This window comes from Drosophila tropicalis, unplaced genomic scaffold (genome assembly GCF_018151085.1).
Source record: "Drosophila tropicalis isolate 14030-0801.00 unplaced genomic scaffold, ASM1815108v1 contig_1002, whole genome shotgun sequence".
Lineage (NCBI taxonomy): Eukaryota > Metazoa > Arthropoda > Insecta > Diptera > Drosophilidae > Drosophila > Drosophila tropicalis.
The window spans coordinates 1983365-2008165 of record NW_027172360.1 but is presented as its reverse complement, the minus strand read 5'-3'; the positions used below and the strand labels follow the sequence as shown (position 1 = coordinate 2008165).

At 40.0% G+C, this 24801-nt stretch overlaps 1 protein-coding gene and 1 long non-coding RNA gene across 3 annotated transcripts; both read left to right on the top strand.

Annotated features, from left to right (window-relative positions):
- The first annotated feature begins 3074 nt into the window (after nt 1–3074).
- LOC137577171 (uncharacterized) lies at nt 3075–5313 on the top strand. The gene is made up of 2 exons (XM_068290601.1): nt 3075–3157; nt 4653–5313. Exons 1-2 carry the CDS (start codon nt 3075–3077, stop codon nt 5311–5313), a joined length of 744 nt encoding a protein of 247 aa, XP_068146702.1.
- Nucleotides 5314–7173: 1860 nt separating this feature from the next.
- On the top strand, nt 7174–20293 carry LOC137587454 (uncharacterized). 2 transcript variants are annotated; one of them, XR_011031490.1, is made up of 5 exons: nt 7174–9191; nt 16860–17328; nt 18331–18406; nt 18470–18713; nt 18784–20293. It is a non-coding gene; the product is annotated as an uncharacterized lncRNA (long non-coding RNA). The 2 variants fall into 2 exon arrangements; XR_011031494.1 differs by lacking the exon at nt 16860–17328.
- Nucleotides 20294–24801: the final 4508 nt, after the last annotated feature.

Below are 24801 nucleotides of genomic sequence, written 5' to 3'. Positions count from 1 at the left end.
TTTGTATACCCTTGCAACTTTTTTAATAACTCTTTCCTTACCTATTAGCGTTTTCCTTACCTAGAACGTTTTATCTTATGTTTGCGAAAGAATGCCCTACAATCATAGGAAATAACGTAGATATTGATCATAGTCACTGTTTTCCACCGATTGGAGCTATATGATATAGTCACCCGATCTTTATCAAATTCGTCACAGCCATTAACAGATATATTAAATTAATAAATGTATAATTTGAAAGCAAAACCCCATTAAGAGTAACGAAGTTATTTACAAAAGTCACTGTTTTCGACCGATCGTTCCTATGGGAGCTATATAATATAGTCGCCCGATCTTGATCAAATTTAGCGCAGTTGTTTATACGCGTAACAAACTGTATAATATTAAGTTTCACGACAATAGCACAGAAAATACCGAAGTTATTGAGAAAAGTCACTGTTCGTGATTAAATCCGAGCTATACAACCCCTGCAGTATATACATACATGCCTACATGCATTTCAGCTCTGTAGCTCTTACGGTCTAGGAGGAGTTTGCGCTGATCCAGACGGACGGACGGACATGGCTATTTGAACTCGTCTCGTCGTGCTGATCAAGAATATATATACTTTGTAGGTCGGAGATGCTTCGTTCTATACGTTGCATATACCTTTTTTGCAAGAGTATAATAAAACGTTATGTGCTTTTAAAAAAAAAAAATAATTTTTGCCTATATTTTGTTACTAATTAATTTTTTAAATTAACAATTTTAATAAAAATATTTTTTTAGCCAATACTACTACCAGCACTGTACAATATCCTAAAGAACATGTGTAAGAAATTTTATAGCTATTGTGGTTTTCAAAAAAGCGCGTTTGAAAATTTGCACAGCGCGCTTGACATCGCTTCACTTAACGGCCGATAACTTTCATCATTTTACATATTTTAACTTAAAACTTTTACACAGTATTCTTGAAACATATATCTATCCGAAAATGCAACAAAAACGATTTTTTTTTTTTATAACACAAGGTATAAATGAAGTATACGTGACAGTCAAATCAATATTTGAGCTGACAACACCCCCATCAGCCAAAAAAAAAAGTGGCTGATCAAAAAAATTCCATAGTACCAGATAGGTTTTCGGAGTTTTGTGCAATTCAACCCGAAAAGGAAGATAATATTGACGAAGAAATTAGTAATTATATTAAGAATGTTAAACTTAAGAAAAATGTGGATATATTATCTTTTGGGAAGCAGTGCAATGAATTGCCAGTATTCCAAATGCTGGCTTGGCAAACTTTAAATGTTCCGACATCCTCTGCAACTAGCGAAAGAGTTTTTAGAAGTAGAATTTTGGAAGACAAAGAAACTCGGTCTATTGAAAAAAACAGTTTAAAAATTATTGTTTTAAAATATAATGAAGTAAGTAAGTCGTCTTGCCGACTTAGGTATACCATACACCAGGAAAGCAAATTGTTGGAGGAGAATTCCTGAATTCAAATTCATTAATTTAATTATTCTGAAATATTAACCATTGGGTTAAATAGCTAAACTATCGATATATCGCAAGCTCAAAGAGAGTTCAATCTAGCATCACTGTTGGCTCTCTTCTTGCGTTTCCCTTTACATTTTACTTTGTATTACTCTCTCTCTCGTAGCATATAAGAATTTAAGAATTTACTGTACCAAGAGAACTCGAATGAGACGGACGCAGAATAAATGTAAAACTACATAACGTCGTCTAATCTGTTTCGGGAAGATAGTGGCAAGGGAAGTTTTAAAGCAACGAATCCAAACGAGTAGCAGTTTATTATAAGGCCGAGAAATTGGCTAACATTTTGGCGACCGTGACAGGATCAGAAACTTGCTATTAAATAAGTTTTGGTTCAATTGCAACTAAGTTGGACTCGTCGGTTAATAATTTCTTGAGCCACCATAAGTTTCCCAAAAGGGATTGCAAGAGGCAATCAATCATCAAACACTCGTTGAGACATCTAGGAAGAAAGGTCGACATCTTTAATGCATATTATACCACGTTAAACTTTCCACATACTGCAGTAAAGTCATTGGAATAAAACCGCAAGTATTCAATCAAACAATTACTGTACTCGCACATGTCCAATAATAGAAAACCGAACAGTTATATTTTCGTCGTTTGTCATTCCACTCTTTACATATCGAACACAAACAAGCGTGAGTGCCTGCGCCAACTGTACATCAAAGAACAGTTAAGTTTGCGAACATATATGTATGTATAACTAATCAACATTCTCGTTGGTTCTGCTACTTGGAGCTGTTGCTGGCGTTTATTGAAGCATTATTGGCAAAGACGGTTCAAATACTCCCGTAAGCTCAAAGAGAACAGACAAACTAACAAATCTTAGATCACAGCGGACTCAGTTTGACAATCATATTCGAAATTTACATATAAAGATCATTGCTGCTAGCGACCAAGAAGATGCCGATACACTAGACTGCAGACTTCAAATACTTGAATCTCATTATAGGCAAATTACTCACATTCAAACACAAATTGAAAATTTGCACGTAATTGATAAAGAGCGCAGTAATTTAGATGAAATGTAGGTTAAGGTACATTTACTGTCTCTTTTACAAAGAAAACGTTCAACGGGACCAGTAAACACATCGGACATGAGTTTTATGAGTTCTTCAATGTCTCCTACAGTGGTTAACAGTCAACTATTGCCTAAACTGAAATTACCCAGTTTCGATGGTAAATATTCAGCGTTTAAGAGATTCAAATCGTCTTTCCTGAATCTAATTCACAACGATCACCACATGACAACAATTGATAAGTTCAATTATCTTCTCGAATGTTTATCGGGACCTGCACTTGAGGTTGTGCAGTCGTTCCAAGTCACCGAACAAAACTACAGTCAAGCTTGGTCAAGATTAAAAGCTCGCTACGACAACGACGTTCTAATCTTACATGATTGTATATCGAGTCAGTTCAATTTACCATTAGTCAAGCGACCAGAAGCAAGACTTTTGAAAAAGCTCATCGATAATGCGTCCGCTATACGCGGATCACTTCTTACACTAGGATCAACTGAGGAAATAATGAATAACATCATGATTCACATACTTCTTACGAAGGTTGATGCTGAGATCAAAGGCGTCTACGACGAAAAGCAAAGCTTCGACAAGCTTTCAACGTGGGAGGAATTTTGCACAATTCTTCATCGCCGCTGCCAGTTCCTAGAAAGTTATCAGACAGGTCAACTCGGTCAGCTCAATAGTTCACTAGGAGGAAAACGACCATCAACGTCAAAGGCATTCCTCAACATTAACTCTCAATGCTTACACTGCCATTCGACGGCACACTATGTTAGTAATTGTAAATCATTTGGAGAATTATCGCTACAACAAAGGTTCGAAACAGTCAAACGGACCAATGCATGTCTTAACTGTCTGCGAACGGGACATCGCGTCAAGGATTGTCCCTCACTCTCCCGGTGCAAGGTGTGCCGATCGGCTCATCATACGTTATTGCATCAATTCGCCCCCACCCCGATGAAAAACTTATCATCATCGATTCAATCTGTTAATCCAATAACTAATTCACAAAGCACTTCGTTATTAACGAACACTGCTAAAAAAGGGATGCTTCCTACAGCATTGGTTCACATAATGGATAAGTCTGGCCAATTACATACTGTACGGGCACTTTTAGATTCATGTTCTGAACTTAATTTTATTACAGAAGAGACTGCCAAGCGGCTAAATCTGGATAGGACTCGTGTATCTCAAGAATTCAGCGGCATTACCGGAAGCAGTCAAGGCATTAAACACAATGCGTTTGCCACAATACTTTCTAGGCATTCATCATTTACGTGGTCCGCCAACTTTGCCGTCATTAAGAAAATTTGTGCTCAGCAACCACACGAGCACATCGATACATCAAATTGGATCATACCTACGGATATTAATCTAGCCGATCCGTATTTCAACGAGCCCCACAAGATACACATTTTAATAAACACGAATGGGCTGTTTGCAGCAATCCTCGATGGTCAGCAAGGCTTGGGCGAAAACATGCCATATTTAATACACACGGAATATGGATGGATAGTTGGTGGAAATTTGGAAACCACACACGAAAGGCCTCGACAACAATGTTTATTGGTACATGTCAACCCATCACTTGATCTTCTAGTTAAAAGATTTTGGGAAATTGAAGACTGTGAGTTTGTTGGTAACCGACAAACCAAAGAAGAACAGAAATGCGAAAGACATTTTTGTAAAAATGCAATTGTAAAATCGGATGGAAGACTTCAAGTTCGACTTCCATTTAAAGAACCCCCCAGAGAAATTAGGATTCTCCTACGACAACGCAGTACGGCGTTTCAAATCCTTAGAAAATCGTCTCGACCGCGACGATCAACTAAAAAAGGCATATGTAGATTTCATCAACGAGTATGTAAAACTTGGCCACATGTCTACCAAAACTGTCGCAAGCCACAACGAACCGCATTATTACATACCTCATCATTGCGTGTTGCGTCCGCAAAGCGTTACTACGAAACTTAGAGTTGTGTTTGATGCTTCGGCTAAAACATCATCGGGAAAATCATTAAATGAGCTGTTAATGATTGGCCCCACAATTCAACAAGACCTATTTATAACATTTCTATCATTTCGTCTGAACAGGTATGCACTTACAGGCGACATAGCCAAGATGTATCGCCAATTTGTCATAGATCCAAGAGACCGGAGATTTCAGCGCATTGTATGGCGACCAACAAAAACAGAAGAACTAAAAACTTACGAGCTCAACACCGTGACATATGGCATGTCAGCTGCACCCTTCTTAGCTATCAGAGGCGTTCACCATATTGCCGATTTGCACTCACATGATCATCCTATAGGAGCTAAAACATTACGCAACGACTTATACGTGGATGACTTGCTAACCGGAGCTGATAGCGTAACCGAGCTTCAACACATTAAAAATGATACAGTAGACATCTTAGCACAGGCTGGATTGCATCTTACAAAATTTAGTAGCAACTGCAAGGAAATTACGAAAACTTCAAAGGACGAAGTATTTATCGCCATGGACGATCAAGACACTACCAAAACTCTGGGAATGACGTGGATGCCCAGCAGTGACATCTTTACATTTCGATACATTTGTGACCACCAAGAACCATTTACCAAACGATCAATTCTTTCAGTAGTAGCAAGAATGTTTGACTTGCTGGGATTCATAAGTCCGGTCATCGTTCGGTGCAAAATTCTTATGCAAGATTTGACACTCAAGGGCCTAGATTGGGATGAGCCTGTCGATGGTCGGATTAAGGAAAGATAGAAAAAAGAACTTTTACAGGATCTTAGAGACTTATCAAATCTACAAATACCACGATATGTGAACACATCAAAAACGTATCGATGCGAAATACACGGATTCGCTGACGCATCCGAAAGAGCGTACGGATGCTGTCTTTATGTTCGATCAGATCTCCCGAGTGGAGTCAAAGTCACTTTACTCGTTGCGAAATCAAAGATAGCACCTACCAAGACACAGTCATTGCCTAAGTTAGAACTGTGCGGAGCATTGTTGCTCAGTCGGACTTGGCGCAAATTCGAAAGGACATTAAAATTATACATCGACAAGGTATACTTTTGGACCGATTCAAAAATTGTTCTGCAATGGCTGAAACTTCATGCATCAACACTAAATTGTTTTGTAGCAAATAGAGTATCAGAGTTACAACAACACACGGAAGAAATAATATGGAAGCACGTCCCTTCTAACAAGAATCCAGCAGACATTGTTTCTCGTGGTTGTCGGACATCAGAGCTGCAAACAAGCATGTGGATAACAGGGCCAACATTCTTAAAATTGTCTAAGGCCGAATGGTCAATTCTTAGGGAACCACTTCCTTCGCCTATCGAAGTAAGAACCAAGTCAGCACTTTTTTGTAGCAGAGCAAGCAACGCTAATTCACAATCTATTCTAAACATGATCATAAATAATTCTTCATCGTATATTCGAATCGTTCGAATTGTTTCATATCTCTATCGCAGCGTGAACAAAGTGAAGCCTGATCGCACTCTAAGTTCATCATCAATAGCCGATATTCGCATTACTGAGACAGAAATGTATCAATCGTTTTGGAAAATTGTTGCACTAATACAACAAGAATGTTATTCTGATGAAATATCTTTACTAAAAAACAAACAACCTTTAACACCGTGTCTACAGCGTTTGACACCATTCATGCACACAATGACATTCGGACAAACTGCAGTATGTGTGATGAGAGTCGGAGGACGTCTCGACAACGGAGACCTTCCATTCAACGCCAAGCACCAAGCTATACGCGGATCACTTCTTACACTCATGATTCACATACTTCTTACGAAGGATGTTGCTGAGACCAAAGGCGTCTACGACGAAAAGCAAAGCTTCGACAAGCTTTCAATTCTTCATCGCCGCTGCCAGTTCCTAGAAAGTCATCAGACAAGTCAATTCGGTCAGTGCAATAGTTCACTAGGACGAAAAACGACCATCAACGTCAAAGGCATTCCTCAATATTAACTCTCAATGCTTACACTGCCAATCTACGGCACACTATGTTAGTAATTGTAAATCATTTGGAGAGTTATCGCTACAACAAAGGTTCGAAACAGTCAAACGGACCAATGCATGTCTCCACTGTCTGCGAACGGGACATCGCGTCAAGGATTGTCCCTCACTCTCCCGGTGCAAGGTGTGCCAATCGGCTCATCATACGTTATCACTTCGCCTCCACCCCGATAAAAAACCTATCATCATCGCTTTAATCTGTTAATCCAATAACTAATTCACAAAGCACTTCGTTATTAACGAACACTGATAAAAAGGGGATGCTTCCTACAGCATTGGTTCACATAATGGATAAGTCTGGCCAATTACATACTGTACGGGCACTTTTAGATTCATGTTATGAACTTAATTTTATTACAGAAGAGACTGCCAAGCGGCTAAATCTGGATAGGACTCGCGTATCTCAAGAATTCAGCGGCATTACCGTGTAACATGCGCTTGTCGTTCAAAATTTGAAAACTCAACCTAAAATGGTTATTCGTGGGAACAACCCATTTAGCTTGTTTTTAATACCCGAATCAGTACATAGTGTTATCGATAATTTATGACCTCCCGTATTCACGTAAGTCGTCACGTATCGATCGGTGAGATATCGGCTTAAAGCTCAGCCCTAAATTAAAGAATACTGGAGAAAGGAAAATTAAAAGATTAAAATACGTACGTTGTGAGCAACGGTTGTGATTCAGCGCTTATTGGGGGAAAAAAAAAACTCAAAAAGACAGTGCCGTAAAAAAAAAATAATAACCTCCTCGGATTTGATCCTTCTATTTTATTCCACTGTGGTGTGGAAATAAAAATATTTTATTTACACAAAATGAAAAGACACAAAATTTAATTTTGTGGAAAGTATAAAAAAAAACGGGTAAAATTACCCGTAAAATCATGGGCTCTGCGGCCAGGGGTGGTGGCCCCTTCTCAGAGCTAAACGGATTCAAAAAGCCAAGAATATCGCGGGCATCAAAGGAAAGAAAAACTACCACAAATGAAATCCAATCAGAATCTGAAATTGACGAAGTAGAAATGACAGAAATGTCAGAATTCAATGACTCGACACCAAAGGAAAATCAAGATACAACAGAAATGTCAAATAGCAAATCGCAAACTAACGTTCTATATTATAACAATTCACACAAGGGACCATTTGTGGTGTATGTAGACAGAGTAGATGAAAATAACAAAGAGAGCAATAAAAGCAGATTACCAATTAATCCATTAGAGCTAAATGCAGTTTTGTTTAAACTAAAAGTCAAAGACATAATAGCTGTCAATAAAATATGATATGGACGTTGCAAGGTAGAATTTAAATCGGCAGCTGCAGCCAACGTATTTATCGGATCGGATTTTAAAAAATATGACTATGAACCCAAGTTACTAAAGCATTTCTTATACAAAACTGGAATCATATTCCAGATCCCCACAAGATTCTCAGAAGAAGAACTTAAGGAGTATATCTCAGTACCAGTGGACATACACGAGATTATTGGTGTGCGTTTCTAGAAGGACAATCTAGTCGCAACATCTAGAGTTAAAATAGTTTTCAAAGGATCTCAAATACCAACAGAAATAACTTTCCTATACTCAAAAGTTCCAGTAAGTCCTTTTGTACCTTTTAGTCAATGCTACAGATGCTTCAGATCTAATCACTTTGCGCAGCACTGCAAACAGCTGCACAAGATAAGCAACCAAATTAACAGCATACTATTTCAATATGCTGATGACTTTTTCCTGGTATGTTACCATAAAAACTTTTTAGACGCTAAAAACATATTAGAAAGACAAGTTACAGAATTTAGTAAAATGTGCAATAAAATCAACCTGTCATTCAACCCGAACAAATCTGCTGCTTTACATTTTAATTTAAGACGTAAAACCCTACAAATAATATGCAATAACGTAGCTATAAGGGACTTAGATAAAATTAACTACTTAGGAAGACTGATTAGCACCAATAATTCTACGACCCAACACATAAAGGAAACAATTGCTAAGTCAAACAAAACAAATATGTTTCTTCATGAAGATATGATTAATGGCTGTCGTTTTGGCACCCATCCCAAAAATGCAATTCTTTTCTATAAGGCCTTTACAAGGAACAGGTATGAATATGCAAGCTCTTCATTTGCAAATGCAACTAAAAAAGTAATGGGCATCATAAATACTCATGCTAACTTACACTTAAGGAAGGCCTTGGGGCTTATTAGATCAACTCCAACTTATATAATATACCACCTAGCGGCCGAACTTCCACCTGAGTATAGAATTAAATTTACCACAGCAAAAGAACTGGTCAAGATATTCGCTTATGGCCTGCCAGCGGCGTCGCTTCTGTTCAGTGTCTTTCATGCCAATAAAACAAGTTATGCCAAAGTGTATGCTGAATTTAAAGATGTCCTGGACAACATTACACCCATAGAGCCAACTCCTATACGCACACGAAAAATCTTCGTAATGCCAATTTTTCCAAAGGTGCCTTTCAGGGGCGTAGCGAGGTTGTCGATAATGGGGAGGTGATTCTCATTGAATTGCCGACTTACCTCGTGTATTTGCCAACAGCATGTAGATTTGCGGTAGAAATAAATTTACTTCGATAAAACAAGGTCAGTATATAAGGAATTTATTCTTTGAAGATAATTTGGCAAAAATTATAATTACAGCATTTGGTACGTACATGAATGTGTAACTAAAACTAACATTGCCCAGAAATGGACGACAAATATTTCTAAGTTCCTTTTATTCGTTGATCAATTCTATTTAAATTTTCACTCTGCGGTGTTTCAATAACGACCATTTTTCTACGAGTTCGTGAATGTTTATGTCGTCTACCTTATCGTTTGAAGGATAAAGTAGCATCAATGCATTCAACCGATCATCTCCCATCGTTGTTCGCAAATGATTGAAAACCAATTTCAATTTACTAAATGATCGTTCACAAGAAGCTGATGTTACAGGAGCAGTCAAAATAAAACAAACGAGTTTGTAGGTTAAGGGAATCACATGTTTCAACTTAAACACAACTTCCGAAATATCTTTGAAATTCGTACACTCTTTACATGAATCGAAAAGAATTTGCAACTCAGCAAGCAAACATTCTGGTTCCTCGCTAAAATAAAAGGGTTCTAATTGCACAATGGATTCGATTGAATTCATTGTGACATTTTTTCTGTCAATTGGAATTCGGAAAACTTTCTGGACACACGCAAATGTTGAAAAAGTGTCTTTCAAGTTTTCTTGAATGCAATTGTTGAAAACTTGAAGCACAGTCCTGAATTCTTTTCGATAAAATGTCAAGAAATCAAAATTGTGAGCTGTTTCCGGATTTGCATCATCCTTTTTTGGTACACGACGCGTTCTGTGACGTTTCGAAAAATCGTCTCGAGGATTAATCTTTAATTTTTCAGCAAATACAGCCGAGCTATTTATCAATGCATTGATCTGGTCGTCATCGTCCATTTGTTCAAATGATGCGCTTGTACTTTGAATCAATAAAGCAGCATCAATGACGTTCAATTCTACTGCCTCCAAATTTTCCGTCAAATGTTTGACTTTGAACATGACATTTTTGCAAAAAAATAACGAGCTGATAAAATCAAAATCCAGAATTTTTTTGAGCAAACCAGAAGCGGACGTACGTGTACGAGAATCGAAAAATTCTGGATCGTTTATCATATTTTTCAAAACGTCCACAATTCCTTCAAAAGAAATCCACATGGCTTTGACTGACTCAGCTCTAGCAGTCCATCGAGTTTTCGACAAATTTTTCAATTGCAATGAATTTTCAATACTTTTCAATTCTTCACTTATAATCATCGTCAAATTGACTCCCACATTCTTCACATTCCAATTTAATTCTTTTTCGTGACGGCTTAGACATTTCCCTTGAACCTACAAATAAGCATAACCTTTTGAACTGTCAATTTAAGCAATTCTTGGATAATTGGATTAGGAAATCTTGAGCAAGTTCCGGAACATTTTGTTTTGATTGTTTGCTCGTAAACATTGAGGTTAGGATTCATGAAGCATGGTAATATTTGCGATTGCGGGACTTAGAACTTACCTTCGAAATACTATCATCAGAATAAATTATATCACTCGTTTATTGCTGTGTGGCTCCGACAATACACTAAAGGATTTTTTCTCCACCGAAAATAAAATAAAATAGATTACTCCAATAGTACTGATCGTAACGATTATTATCGAATGTCGAAAAATCGATATCTCACGAATTATCGATATGAACATGCGCAGACACTGTATGCGCCGATTTTTCAAATCAAATTCAAATGTTAGAAGAGCACTTAATTATTATATCCAAACGCAAATTAAAAAACGTTATAACTTTGAATCTACAAATAAATTAATAAACGTAATTGGGTTAATCAATCATACAATATTCTGATTACCGAATGCATGTCGACAATTATAAAATAAAAATATATTTTTCGATTTTGAGAATCAAAAGTTGTTGATTAGCCGATTAGTTTTAAACAAATTGCCGCACATAAGCTGGACAATCAACGATGCTATCAATCATATGTACAACAAAATAAAACTGGAATGGGAAAGAGCGTACAATGAATTTTGTATAGATCGAAACAAAGGATACTGCCTTCTATATCCTTATGTGTCATTGCAACCATGGTTCCAGAGAAAAGACCAATTCCATAGACTGGAGATAAAACAACTGAACAGAATACTAAGCGGTCACGCATTTGACAAAAACACTCTATTTAAAATGAAAGTCGTTGACAACAACTTATGCGACACCTGTAACATTACAGAAGATATCTCACATATTATTTTAAATTGTTCAAAATACACAAACACCCGAATGAACTTCCTAACACTAACAAAGTACAACGATATATATCGATTACTCGCGCAAGAGCCTATCGCCAACTACAAATCGATAACACAATTTACTAAGGCTGCCAACATAGAACTCTAATAACAATCTAATCCATATATAAATAAATTAAACTAAATAGCTAATTCATTTATAACTAAAACCAAAATACGAAACTCATCATCACGAATACGCTGTGGCGTTAACCTGTTATACACGGGGAGGCCAAAGAAATCTTCTGTTCAGAAGTAACTTAATAAAAAAAAAAAAAAAAAGATTAAAACACGCGTGTCCTCGTTCTTTCTTAACTCAACTCCCAAAGGAGAGGAGGAGTGCAAGAAAAAAAAATATAACCCTTTCAATTGCATCCTTCATAGGATTGCCCAACAAAACACCCGACTTGGTTCTGGTGTAGTTTCTGGTAGTACATTGGAGAGAGTAGCCGCGGAGCGCCTGTGATTTGTCGCAGAAATTAATTCCGCGTCCAATAACATCGTTTTTTTTTGTGGTGTTTTGGCTATCGCCGCTCCAATCGGAATAAATTTATTCCAAAATTTTTGTGGCTGTGGTGTCGCTCTCCATAGGGTAAATATATATATAATTGTTTGACGTGTAGCTTATTAACCTGTTCATACTAGGGGCTGGCATCACAAGTACGTAGCAGATTACCCCTGAGTGGTAGACCGCCAAGTCCGATTATTCAACTGAGGAAAGAGAACTCAGTCTCAATGAATTAACGAAACTCTGAGCGAAGGAAGTCTTTATGTCCATTTTTGACCGGACTCATTCCGAAAAAGAGCACGTGGTTTTGTGCAGTGCAGCCGTAAAATAATCAGGATGGGTGCAAGCGTTTAAAAGCCCATTCAAATTTAATTGTGTCTATGTGTTCGAGCCTCTCGGTCCTGCCAATGATTATCACGAGTACTTAACCAAAAGAAAAAAAAAACCTAAAACCTTGAATGAACTTCAGGTTTTAATAAACGTGTACGGAACTAAGCAGTTGCAACACATTGGCATGACCTAGGGACGTTCGAAGAGAATTTTCTTGTAATACTTAGACACCCAATACTTATAAGAGTTATTTGATTACAGAGAGAGAGAGAGAGAGAGGATACGAATAATGTTAATGTTAATGTGCTTAATCGAAAACAGGTGCTCCCAAACCAAATCAGAGGCTTCTGACTACCTTAAATCATCTTATCTATTTTTGAACAGCCTCCGCTTTAAAAGATCTTTCGCCGCTGGACTAAAACTGTAAGTCAAACCATAAAAAAAAAAAAAAAAAATTATTAATTGATTCGGGTTATTCGTTTTTGGAGCCTTTGAATATGTTGGACGTTGGTGCCATTGCCAATACTTGAATTTATTAGGAAATTTAACCGTGTACTTGTTATTTTTATCCTTTTCTCTCCCGGTATCAGTTTGATATGATTCGATTTTAGGTAAATTTGATTAAATTTGGTTTTTGTAACCTAATCTCAGGATAAGGAGTAAGATAATTATGTTTGATAACCGCATTGCTGCATCGTATATAGTATGAAATTGAAGATAAGATCCAAACTTATTTTTCGACCAGTATTTAGTTTAAGATTTCAAAGTATGAAGATAAGCTTGAATAGCCCAAAAGAACAAATTCGGTAATCAGTAACTGGTAATTTCGTACTAATCCTACTTTAGGGGCCTCTACATATTAATTTCATTAATTCTGAATAATATTAAGTTCGCTTGTTTCCGAATGAGATATTAAGAATGAATAAAATTAGGAAATGAATCCTGCCTTGTTCATAAGTTTAGAAATTAATAAAACTATTGTTCTTTGAAATGAACTCCCTATAATCGTTAACTTTTGGGGAACCATGCAACCGACTGAGAGATAAAAAGAGGCCGTAAGACATGTTGGAGGGATCCTCAATTCAGACGTGGCCCGAGGATCATGGTAGGGGTGGGCGTTCACATGATAGGCCTATAGGATATCATGACACAAACCAACATGTGTGCCTCCTGATACTACATAGTTTAACGTGTTCTTGTTTCTGGTCTCCTCAGGCCTTCTTTCTTTCGCATCTAAACCTGTACCGTTATCCCTTGGTGTCCTTAAGTACGCGAATTTAAAATTTTACGTCTGTATCGAATGTGAGTAACTATAGTTCTGGCTAATCTCTATCGTATAACCCACTCCCAGCCGACCTGACCCTAGCCGAACCTATCGCGTACTCGGCCAGCACTATGAACGAACATCTGCTCAACACTCCTTGTGAGATTCAACGTTACATGCTACAACCGGAAGCAGTCAAGGCATTAAACACAATGCGTTTGCCACAATACGTTCTAGGCATTTATCATTTACGTGGTCCGCCAACTTTGCCGTCATTAAGAAAATTTGTGCTCAGCAACCACACGAGCATATCGATACATCAAATTGGACCATACCTACGGATATCAATCTAGCCGATCCGTATTTCAACGAGCCCCACAAGATACACATTTTAATAAACACGAATGGGCTGTTTGCAGCAATCCTCGATGGTCAGCAAGGCTTGGGCAAAAACATGCCATATTTAATCAACACCGAATATGGATGGATAGTTGGTGGAAATTTGGAAACCACACACGAAAGGCCTCGACAACAATGTTTATTGGTACACGTCAACCCATCACTTGATCTTCTAGTTAAAAGATTTTGGGAAATTGAAGACTGTGAGTTTGTTGGTAACCGACAAACCAAAGAAGAACAGGAATGCGAAAGCCATTTTTGTAAAAATGCAATTGTAAAATCGGATGGAAGACTTCAAGTTCGACTTCCATTTAAGGAACCCCCAGAGAAATAAGGATTCTTCTACGACAACGCAGTACGGCGTTTCAAGTCCTTAGAAAATCGTCTCGACCGCGACGATCAACTTAAACAGCATGATGAGTAAAACTTGGCCACATGTCTACCAAAACAAGCCAGAACGAACCGCATTATTACATTCTTCATCATTGTGTGTTGCGTCCGCAAAGAGTTATTTTTATCATTTTGTCTGAACAGGTATGCACTTACAGGCGACATAACCAAGATGTATCGCCAATTTGTCATAGATCCAAGAGACCGGAGATTTCAGCGCATTGTATGGCGACCAACAAAAATAGAAGAACTAAAAACTTACGAGCTCAACACCGTGACATATGGCATGTCAGCTGATCATCCTATATTAGCTAAAACATTACGCAACGACTTATATGTGGATGACTTGCTAACCGGAGCTGATAGCGTAACCGAGCTTCAACACATTAAAAATGATACAGTAGACATCTTAGCACAGGCTGGATTGCATCTTACAAAATTTAGTAGCAACTGCAAGGAAATTACGAAAACTTCAGAGGACGAAGTATTTATCGCCATGGAAGATCAAGACACTACCAAAACTCTGGGAATGACGTGGATGCCCAGCAGTGACATCTTTACATTTCGATACATTTGTGACCACCAAGAACCATTTACCAAACGATCAATTCTTTCAGTAGTAGCAAGAATGTTTGACTTGCTGGGATTCATAAGTCCGGTCATTGTTCGGTGCAAAATTCTTATGCAAGACTTGACACTCAAGGGCCTAGATTGGGATGAGCCTGTCGATGGTCGAATTAAGGAAAGATGGAAAACACTTTTACAGGATCTTAAAGACTTATCAAATCTACAAATACCACGATATGTGAACACATCAAAAACGTATCGATGCGAAATACACGGATTTGCTGACGCATCCGAAAGAGCGTACGGATGCTGTCTTTATGATCGATCAGAACTGCCGAGTGGAGTCAAAGTCACTTTACTCTTTGTGAAATCAAAGATAGCACCTACCAAGACACAGTCATTAGGCAAGTTAGAACTGTGTGGAGCATTGTTGCTCAGTCGGACTTAACGCAAATTCGAAAGGACATTAAAATTATACATCGACAAGGTATACTTTTGGACCGATTCAAAAATTGTCCTGCAATGGCTGAAACTTCATGCATCAACTTTAAATTGTTTTGTAGCAAATAGAGTATCAGAGTTACAACAACACACGGAAGAAATAATATGGAAGCACGTCCCTTCTAACAAGAATCCAGCAGACATTGTTTCTCGTGGTTGTCGGACATCAGAGCTGCAAACAAGCATGTGGATAACAGGGCCAACATTCTTAAAATTGTCTAAGGCCGAATGGCCAATTCTTAGGGAACCACTTCCGCCGCCTATCGAAGTAAGATCCAAGTCAGCACTTCTTTGTAGCAGAGCAGACAACGCTAATTGACAATCTATTCTAAATATGATCATAAATAATTCTTCATCGTATATTCGAATCGTTCGAATTGTTTCAAACCTCTATCGCAGCGTGAACAAAGTGAAGCCTGATCGCACCCTAAGTTCATCATCAAGGGCCGATATTCGCATTACTGAGACAGAAATGTATCAATCGTTCTGGAAAATTGTTGCACTAATACAACAAGAATGTTATGCTGATGAAATATCTTTACTAAGAAACAAACAAACCTTAACACCGTGTCTACAGCGTTTGACACCATTCATGCACACAATGACATTTGGACAAACTGCAGTATGTGTAATGAGAGTCGGAGGACGTCTCGTAAACGGAGACCTTCCATTCAACGCCAAGCACCAGGCCCTGCTACCTCAAAATCATCGTTTTACCAAGCTATACATCGAATTCTTGCACAACAAAAATCTTTATGCTGGCCCAAAGTTTATTTTATCTCTTTTTCGAGAACGAATTTGGATAATCAACGCGCGAGAGTTGATTACTTATAATTTATTATTATTATTTATTTATTTACGTCAACTAACACAGCAGTCGACGAAAAAGCTTAAGCTAAAGACAGATAGTAATTAAATGAATAAGGTAGCTTAGCTTTATACACAACTAAACATCCCCGACCCGGTGGAGGTGTTTTATTTGCACAAGGTGCCAGCTATGCCCCAACTTTTCATTAGAAAAGTTGTGCGAAGCTGCATCCGCTGCTTTCACTTTAAACCTCGCCTCATGACTCAACTGATGGGCAACCTACCTGCTGATCGACGACAAGCTGAAAGACCATTCCTAGTAACAGGAGTAGGTTTTTGCGGCCCATTTTTTTCGTCTTACAGTATTTGCGGAAAGCCTCCGTACAAAACATATGCGGCAATTTTTGTATGTTTCGCTTCAAAGGCGATTCATATTGAATTAGTCTCCAAATTGACAACAAATGCATTTCTGCTTTGTATACGTAGATTTGTACCGCGCCGTGGTATACCATTGCGCATGGTTTGCGACAACGCCACAAACTTTGTTGGCGCTGCTAAAAGCCTAGCTGAGTTTACGTCAAAATTGTTTAACTCAGACGCCATAGCTCACATAAAAACATATAGTTCAATTAAAGGATTTAACTTATGCTTTATTCTCCCTAGAGCTCCACACTTTGGCGGCCTCTGGGAAGCGTCAGTAAAATCAGCGAAGACACTGGCTCTGAAGAATATTTCAAACGCATCTCTTACTTTCGAGGAACTACTCACTGTGCTCTCGGATTTGGAAGCTATCCTTAATTCAAGGCCAATAGCACCCACTTCAGATGACCTCAACGATTTTAATTAATCTCACACCTGGGCATTTGCTGATTGGAACCGAATTAACGTCAGTACCAGAAGCATTACTTTACCATTCCACGGACCCTTTCGGAACGGAACTTCGGTATCTCGATGGATGGCAGCGAGTGACCTATTTGAAACAACAATTCTGGACACTGTGGGCATGAGATTATGTTCATAACAACGCAGCAAATGGATTTACGGAAAACTAAATGTGGCCTTGGGACAACTAGTTATAGTACATGAAGACAACGTGCCGGCTCAACATTGGCCTTTAGCAAGAGTAGTGTCTGTAAGTGCCGGACTTGATGACAAAATTCGAGTAGTCGAACTTAGGACTGCAAAAGGAATCTTCAAAAGGCCAATTCAGAAGATCGCTCCGCTTCCAGAATCATTTATTTGAAAGTTGGTTCTTTCAACAGGGGGAGCATGTTGGAGGAGAACTCTTGAATTCAAATTCATTCAATTCAAGCTCAAAGAGAGTTCAATTTGTTGTCTCTTTTCTTGCGTTTCCCTTTACTTTCTCTCGTAGCATATAAGAATTTAAGAATTTACTGTACCAAGAGAACTCGAATGCGACGGACGCAGAATAAATTTAAAACTACATAACGTCGTCTAATCTGTTTCGGGAAGATAGTGGCAAGGGAAGTTTTAAAGCAACGAATCCTATTTACTAAGCAAATGTACATATCAAATATGGTGTCTCTAGCTAGAATAGCTTTTGAGACAAACGCCTTTGTTAAATTACGGGGTCGGAAAGGGGCGTGGCAAAAATTGGAAATAAACTTGACCTATTTACATACTACACCGGTCTACATACCAAATTTGGTGGCTCTAGCTTTTAAAGTCTTCGAGATCTCCTGGTTCATACGGACAGACGGACGGACAAGGCTAAATCTACTCGGCTGTTGATCCTGATCAAGAATATTTATAGTTTATGGGGTCGGAGAAGCTTCCTTCTGCTTGTTACATACATTTTGGCGACTTTTATATACCATTTCTATGGGTGTATGGTATAATTATCATTTATTCCCATTTAATAAAAATGTCTCAAACTCGGGTGCCTCTAACACCCATGAATCTCAACCGATTTTAAAAATTCGGATTCATATTCTCTGAAGTATTCCCTATCGATTGTTTAAATCATTTGTGACAAGCGCGATCATGAAAAAACTGATTTTTGCAACGCTACCCGAGCAGAAGCTCAACTGTGCGTCGTCGTTCTGGACGTTAGTAGCTTAAGTCAATTTCATGTTTGCGCTTGCAAATAACCATTTATACTCCTTGTTCTCAGAGTGGCGGATGGATCCAAATAAAATACAACTACTTAGTGGTTGCCAATTTCTTCTGGTACGGGCCAAGTGATGGGTGTATGTATTTTGAACTTAAAAGACGCTGGAAACCTTTGTTTAATTCTATGCTCATATTTACAGAACAAAATGGAAAACTATGGCTATTCGGAGCAAAATCTTCTACTAGAGTGATAATGGCGATTTCCATTAGAAGGCAAATCACGCTTTATATTCGCCAATGATCAAAAAACCCTCCTGTTAGTGTTTAAAATAATTTGGAATAGCTTTTGGTCGTTTGGAATTAGTTTATGTACTGAGCACAACTCAATTAAAACGGATGCTCGCATTTGTGATTTGTTAAATAGGGTTCTACTAATGCCTTTAGGTACGCTTTTTAACATATTTTTTAACATCTCAGTTAATTAACAATTTCAATTCGATCCCTCTCCTTTTAGGGCATTTTCTTGACGTTCCTTTTTTACCGCATTTGCTGATGACACTATTGAAATAGCAGAACAAATGCAAACTTAAAGAAACGACCTGATCAACCGCTGGATCGGAAAAATACGGTGGCAACATTGCCACTAATTCTGGATGAACATTCAATCATACGAGTAGCAACTCGGCTACAACTAGCACCAGTATCAACGGAAACAAGGAATCCATATCTCTTACCGAATAATGATCCGGTGGTAAAAATGATACTGCAGAAACTTCATGAAGAGAGGGATAGCTCGGCAACAGTACCACATCATTACGGTAAAACCGATGATTCGAAGTGTGATTCTGTGTAGCATGCACGAAATACCGGCCTCAGTTCTTTAAACAAGTCATGGGTTACTTACCTGAGCACCGGGTATCTCAGAATAGACCGTTTCTCAACGCCGGAGTAGACTATTGTGGACCATTCAGTATCCATCACAAAGTTTGAGGAAAACGTCCCGACAAAGCTTATATTGCAGTATTTGTATGCTTTGCGCTTCATTGAGCGCAGAGGAAGGTGGCAGACATTATAATGCGATGATGCAACAAACTTTGTTGGAGCAAACACTCAACTAAAGGAACTGACCGATACAATACTCTCAGAAAAGGCAGCAGGTACTATCAAGGAATTTTGCAACCAAAAAGGAGTGCAATTTAAGTTCATACCACCACGGTCTCCACATTTCGGAGGATTATGGGAAGCTGCGGAAAAGTCCGCTAAGCATTTACTGTTGAAAAACGTATCGACAGCAAACTTAACGTTTGAACAACTGTCTACCATCATTGTCAATGTTGAAGCAGTGCTGAACTCTTGTCCATTAACGCCAAACTCAGACTATCCCAACGATTTGACAGCTTTAACCCCAGGCCACATAGTAATCGGAGAACATTTAGTAGCCCAACCAGATGCAGAGCCAGTAACACAACGATCGATTCCAGAGCAATGGGAATAAGTGCACCGACTTAAACATACATTCTGGACACAGTGGTCTCAGGAGTACCTACAGGAATTGCAGGGTACATATAAATGGAAGAAACCATATAACAAACGTCATAGAAGGCATGATGGTAATTCTAAAGGAGGATAATGTACCAATCTTGCAGTGGCCGATTGGACGAATTGGTAAACTATATCAAGGCCTGGATGGATACGTCCGTGTGGTGGACGTTAAAACAGACAGAGGCACCTACAAGCGGGCTATCCATAAATTGGCTCCCTTGCTTAGAGAGACGGCGATAAAACTCAAAATCGAGACAAATGACACAGAATCGATCTCCCAAGAAAACCCTGGTATAGAGAACACTACAGAACCAAAGACAAAAAGACGGTTGTCTTTCGGTGTGCCACCAATGGCAATCACGATCTGCCTAATGATGTTATTACTTCCTATAGCATTTGTATTGGCAGAGGAAGGATGGCAATGTCTGACTGGACCATTGTGGCATATTACGATCTCGAACCATGTTGGGCCGACCTGAAAATATTTTCAGACAGAGTAGTAAAGGTTGGAGAAATATGCGTGTTAATGAAGGTTCCAGAGGCTTGCACCGCAATGCAGAGACATTTCGAGCATGTCAACTCAGAGCCACAGACTGGAAACGATCTCCTTCACATAGAACGTCAACGACGATCAATATTAAATATAATTGTGAACATTGCGAACGGTTTATTTGGTGTGCTGGACTCCAAATACGCAACAGAGATGTCAGGCACGATACGAAAGGTTAAATCAAATGAAGACTACTTATTAAATTTGCTGCAAAACCAGACATCTGTCATTGACTTAACGATAAATATCATTAAGCGAGACGAAGCCACAATTGAAAATCAGATGAAACTTATGAAACAACAAATGAACGACATAACCAAGGTCTAGGACAATGCGGTAAAAGCATTGCAATGGTATATCACGCTAACTACCCAGATGACAGTGACTGCAGGGAATTTGCAACGAATTCAAACCGAGATTTCCCGAGTATTTACAGATGCCCATCATAGCAAAAAAAAGCCCGTTACTACTATCACCAGGCCAGCTTCAGGAACATCTGAACCAACTTAAAAGACATCTTCCGTTTGGTTTGGATTTGCCAGTTCCAGACAACGACTGGCTTAATAAAGGCACAAGGCACAATCGCAAACAATCATGTAGTATTTAAAGTCGCGTTTCCATTGGTGGCAACGCAGGCAGTGCAACTGTATAACCTGATACCCATTCCAGCAATTGAAACTCAAGGGATTATAATCATGAACATTAAAATTCCCATTATTGCTGTCAACAAAGAACAAAATCAATACATTGGGCTCTCAAGAGCATATCTGGAACAATGCCATCAGCTCAACAACGAGCAATATATTTGTTTTGATAAACAAACGACGTTTACGGCTAATAGCAACTGTGAGTTCCAGCTATTCAAAAACACAAAATCATCAACTTGTGAGGTACAACACACAAACAGGTCATTTGTGTGGTACGACATGTATCACAAAAATCAGTGGATTTTTGCCACCACCAGACCAATTGAACTAGCAGTGACCTGTGACGATAATATACAAGGTGTCACTGTCAAGAAAACTGGATTATTAACCCTAGATCCGACGTGTACAGCAAGGAGTTCTGCGATCCAAATAACAGGTCACCGTAGAGCTACGTCAGACACAATGAAATTGTCATATGTCCGATTTGGCAACTTCACCATTGGCCCAACTAAAGCAGCGCCAACAACAACACAATTCACGAAGATGCAGCTAAGCTACGACGAACTAAGCAACATTCAAGGAAAACTGGAAAGTAAGCTAAGCTGAAAGTTACCAGATGACCCCAGCCAGCCGACACACCATGTTATCGTCTCCTAAATGGCGCTAACAATACCATTGGTTCTCGTGATGGTATACGGAATAAGGAGATAGTCTCAACCCCCAAGGCAAATTGGTCCAGAGCAGATAACCGTTACGATTGTGAATCCTATACCGACTCCTTCTGCAGCAACCCCAGCCCCCAGCAATTTTGCAGTCAATGTTGGATAACGTTGAAAAGGTGTTCAACGGCCGGGAGTATATTGGTGTTTAGATTACATAAAATAATATAACATTAAGACAATTATATTTAATATAGAACAAATGGAAATGTATGGCAAAATAAGTACGTAACCCGATTATAGATAGCGATGGCTCATCAGTCATAAGTAGATCTGATATGGTCAGCAGTAACAATAAAGACCTAGTTAATTAAGCTGTTAAGGTTAGCGATTATCAATAAAGACGTATTTTGCTGACCTAACACTATGTCGAACTATGCACTGGTGAGCTCTCTATTTTTACTTTAAAAGAAATGCATTATTCTTAGTAAGATCAGATACCAATTGTAGTTACATCGGGTGTACATCGCTGTGTCTTTGGCCCCCATCTCTACCTTTGTAATCTCACTCCGAAGTCCAACCAATTTATGTGTTGGTTGCGACAACCTTGAGTCACTGGTTTATATGCTAGTGCCTATTTATATATACATAAATAAACATTTAATTAATTCAAGAACCAACGCCTGCCGATAAAAATTTCAACGAGGCGGTAATACGGCACTCAGCCGCACATGCATCTAGGAGAACGCGGGTCTCGATGGACGAAGGACCGTTAGCATGACTGGGAGCGTCGCCTGGGTTGTTGGTCGACCTTATTGAGCAGCGTGGGATGATTCTGCCCGCACCGTCGGCTTCCGTGACGACGGCACGCGTCGGACGAGTGCTCGTGTGTCAAGGAATTAGGGCAGTATTTGTTGATGAGAACCGCCCGGAGGTTCAAGAACCGCTGCCGAGAAGCATGGCAGACCCGGAATCGGTAGGAGTTTATCCCGTACGGACCAGACCGATTGATGGTGCGGTTCAGCAAACGCATGGGGGCCATGTCGCTGTGGAAAGACGGTGTGAACAACTGAAACGAAAAAGCATTACGGAGGGGAAGCGGATTAGTCAATTCAGTGGGAACGAATACCACGGACGGAGACGGGGACATTAGGAACATAGAAGGTCGGGAACCATTATAGATCTTTACGCTCGGGACCGCTGTTTTCTTGCTGCAGGATGAGTTTCACAACCGGTTTTCGCTTATCTCCACGCGCTGTTTTGACATCAGTTCATACGTTCAATTCCTCCTAAGCGCCACTCGTTGGAGGGGAGGTTAGCCTCGAAGACAATTACGAAGTCGCCTGTCTGGAGACTACGAGCAGGATAATTCCACTTCTTTTGTTTGTGGAGCTCCTTAAGGTATTCGTTCCTCCAAGGACGGTGTTTCGTAGGGGGTTTGAACTTCCTTCTTGGTTGGGAAAGCTAAATTTTTCCCAAACTTCTTCCTTTATTCAAAAATTGGCACTCGCAGAGAATTTTCCTTCACTTGTCTTTTTATTCACGTGTACAATTGAACTAAAAACTAGCTTATCTAAGAGCGGGGAAGCAAGCTCCGCTTGGAGCGAAGTGTGTGGAGTTCTTTTCGTGGAGAGAGCGATGGGCATCATCGGGAGAGCGGCGCGAGGTGAATGCTCCCGCCTCCCTTAACCCTTGTGTTGCCTTTTGGGCATAAACATGCTCCCCCCATGCAGGAGTGCAAAACCCCGGTAATCTAATGGCACGCTCCGGGCAGGGTCCAGTCGAAGACTGTGCGCATCATCACGTCCGCGCCCAGGACCAAAAACATGGACGACGGTCGGTGGAACGTGTCATCCGCCAGGACGATGCCCTCAAACTTCTTTGAAACTTGCAGGTCCACCGGAGAGCTCGGAGCTCGGCAGCACAAGCCATCGTTCACCTTCAGGATCGCCATCCTTCGCTGATCGGGGACCGGATCTCCGATCCAATATTGACGGCTGTCAATTTAGAGGCCGTGGCCAGCGAAGTCGCCATCGACGATACCGCCGAGCACGGGTCCACGAGGGCCTTCACATCGAAGGTTTTCCCCCCCCGTCACGAGGCGTACCTTCGCCGTTGGCATCAAATGTGGGTTGCTGCAGCAGTGTGGCCAGTGTCAGCTTAGGATCGGACGCTGGAGTTGGTGCGATACTTCGTCTGGAGGACATAGGGGTGACTCGCAGTACGACGGAGCGTGGAGTGCGTCGACGTGGCTCCTCGTGGAAATGGAGTTTCGTGTGGTGGTCCTCCTTGCATATGCGGCACCTATCACCGCTCAGACATCTTCCCTCGGAGTGTTGATGGGCCAGGCAATTGGCGCAGTATTAAGCACTGCCCTCATCCTCTTCTCCACATTCAGCCGAAGGAAGCGACGGAATCGCTTCAGAGGGTGGATTCCGAAGATCTGCCCTCCTTCTTCAATGCCTGTACTGAACGTGGTCTTGGGAAGGGAATCGCACTGATTTCGCTTACGTAACTCCTTCAGATATTCCTATTTACACAGGGTGCAGGAATGCTGCCTCACAGCCGTCAGACGCTGCCACCGGTTAATGATAGATGGAACCTGGTCTTTGATTTTAGGTGCCGTGACGGATAGCAATGGACCGCCTACTAGGAAATGGCCTGGCGCCAACGCCAAAGAATCGGTGGGGTCTTCAGACATAGCAGAAATCGGCCACGAGTTCAAACAAGCCTCTATCTTAGCAAGCAGAGTAGAGAACTCCTCAAAGGTATACCTTTAGTTGAAAGTGGCCTTGTAGAACAGAGTTTTTAAGCTTTTTAACCAGCCTCCCACAGCCCTCCCATGAGTGGTGCCCCGGGAGGTATGAAATGCCAGGACAGATACTGATGGCTATGGTGGGATAAGATTTTCTGCTGGGTGGACCTTAGGAAATCTTTTTCAAGCACTCTGGATGCACCTACGAAGTTTTTACCGTTGTCGGGCTGCATTTGCCTGGGGCACCTTCGCCAAGATACAAAACGAGCGAATGCTGCCAGAAAAGTTTCAGTACTTGAATCCGAAGTTGCCTCAAGGAGAATGGCTTTGGTAGAGAAACACGCAAAGACACACACATATCCCTTTGATATGCGACCGG